At 42.2% G+C, this 1,557-nt stretch overlaps 1 protein-coding gene across 1 annotated transcript in view; it reads right to left on the reverse strand.

Moving 5' to 3' along the window:
* The window catches only part of ZKSCAN5 (zinc finger with KRAB and SCAN domains 5), a 19,045-nt gene that overhangs the window by 14,451 nt on the left and 3,037 nt on the right, over positions 1–1,557 (reverse strand). The window contains exon 2 of the mRNA XM_012810785.2: positions 290–425. Within this exon, the coding sequence (XP_012666239.1) occupies positions 290–425 (136 nt within the window). The remainder of the gene's footprint in view (positions 1–289; positions 426–1,557) is intronic.

Below are 1,557 nucleotides of genomic sequence, written 5' to 3' on the forward strand. Positions count from 1 at the left end.
TGAAAAACTGTTTTAAGAGGATTGTAATACTTCTATAGAAGAATCTGTAGATACTTTAACAGTACCCATACTTAGAACTGTCGTTACCGACATTATAGTTTTTGAATAAAACTTGTGTAGTTCCCAGCCATCCAAGCTATCAACTGACCTCTCTCTTAACAACAGGGACTCAGCTCTGGGTCCCTTGCCCTTCCCTATCTCCCATCACTTTCTTGCAGATGGTGCCTGCCATGTGACCAGGACACCCACTCGCTATCCACATCTGTCCCACTGAATCACTGAGCCTCACCATTTTCCTCCAGGAGATGAGGCTTCTGTGGCTCTTGTCCAGGCTGGGTGTCTACAGACAGGGGCTGGTGACTGAAGGACTCTTGCACTGCTCCAGGTGGTACCATCTTCTGTGGAAGCACATCAGGACATGCAATCTAACAACCACAACCAATCAGCACAGTTACAGGGAAGACCATGAAAGAATCTAGTTGAGTCACATGAGACTTTCATTTATTCCCTTGCCAACATTTAATGTGTGTGTACAATGGGTTTATAAATGTGAAAAGACTTTCATTAAACATGCATATAAATAAATAATTACAAACTACACTAAATGTTAGAAAGAAGAACCTGGTGCCATGAGGCCATCATTAGACTGGGAGGCCAGGAAAGGCTTTTCTGAAGATGTCACTTAAGTAAACACCTAAAGGATGAGAGCCAGCCAGAAAAAATGTAGAAGTGACCCAAGTAGAGAGAACATTGGAAAACACCCTCATGCAGAAAGAAAGTGTTTAGAACAGCCAAGGAACCTTAAGGCAGCCAATGTGGGTAAAATTCAGTAAAAGCAGGAGAGAGGTGTGAAAGGAAGTTGGAAAAGCTGTCATAAGACTCAAGAAGTCACAGTGGAAAGACCAACACTAAGACTTAAGCCAGTTTATGTCCAGCGTGCTACAGTTCTCCACCTTTCTGTTCTTGGCTCTTGTTCAACCCTTAGGTGCATAATTACTCTGCCACAACCCCTCCCTAGAATCTGCATATTCTAGAAGATAATAAGCACACTGGAAAGAAACAAGATCCTGTACTATGATAGAGTTACAATTCCTCCTGCCCCTCCTTTCAGTTTCAGAGCACTTTAAAATTTTAATACTCCTAGTGCTGGCAGAATGTAGTACAGGAACTACATTAAAAGGCAGCTACAAAGTGATGGTGGCAAATACCATTCTGTATGCAAGTGTGTGCATCCCAGTGGACCTGCTCAGAATAAAAGTTAAGAAGATTCCAAGTACGTTAAAGGGCACTTGGCACCAAAGAAGCAAAGCAGCCCTTGAGGTCCACTGGGATGAGGAAAAGCGAAGCCAGGAAGACAAAACTGCTCAGAGATAAAGTTCAAGAACAATGTTGGGGATACCAGAAGCCAAACAAAAGTGAGCAGTGGAGGCCCTTGGAAAAATCCTCTCTGTTTCTGAAATCCTTAACTTTCACCAAGAAATGATTTTTACATGTTCTTTTCAAAGATACACGACTTCATATCACAATAAAAGAGGTGAATGTGTAATATCTGCTGTA

Source organism: Otolemur garnettii, unplaced genomic scaffold (assembly GCF_000181295.1).
Source record: "Otolemur garnettii isolate 467f Iridium unplaced genomic scaffold, OtoGar3 scaffold00142, whole genome shotgun sequence".
NCBI classification, from domain to species: domain Eukaryota; kingdom Metazoa; phylum Chordata; class Mammalia; order Primates; family Galagidae; genus Otolemur; species Otolemur garnettii.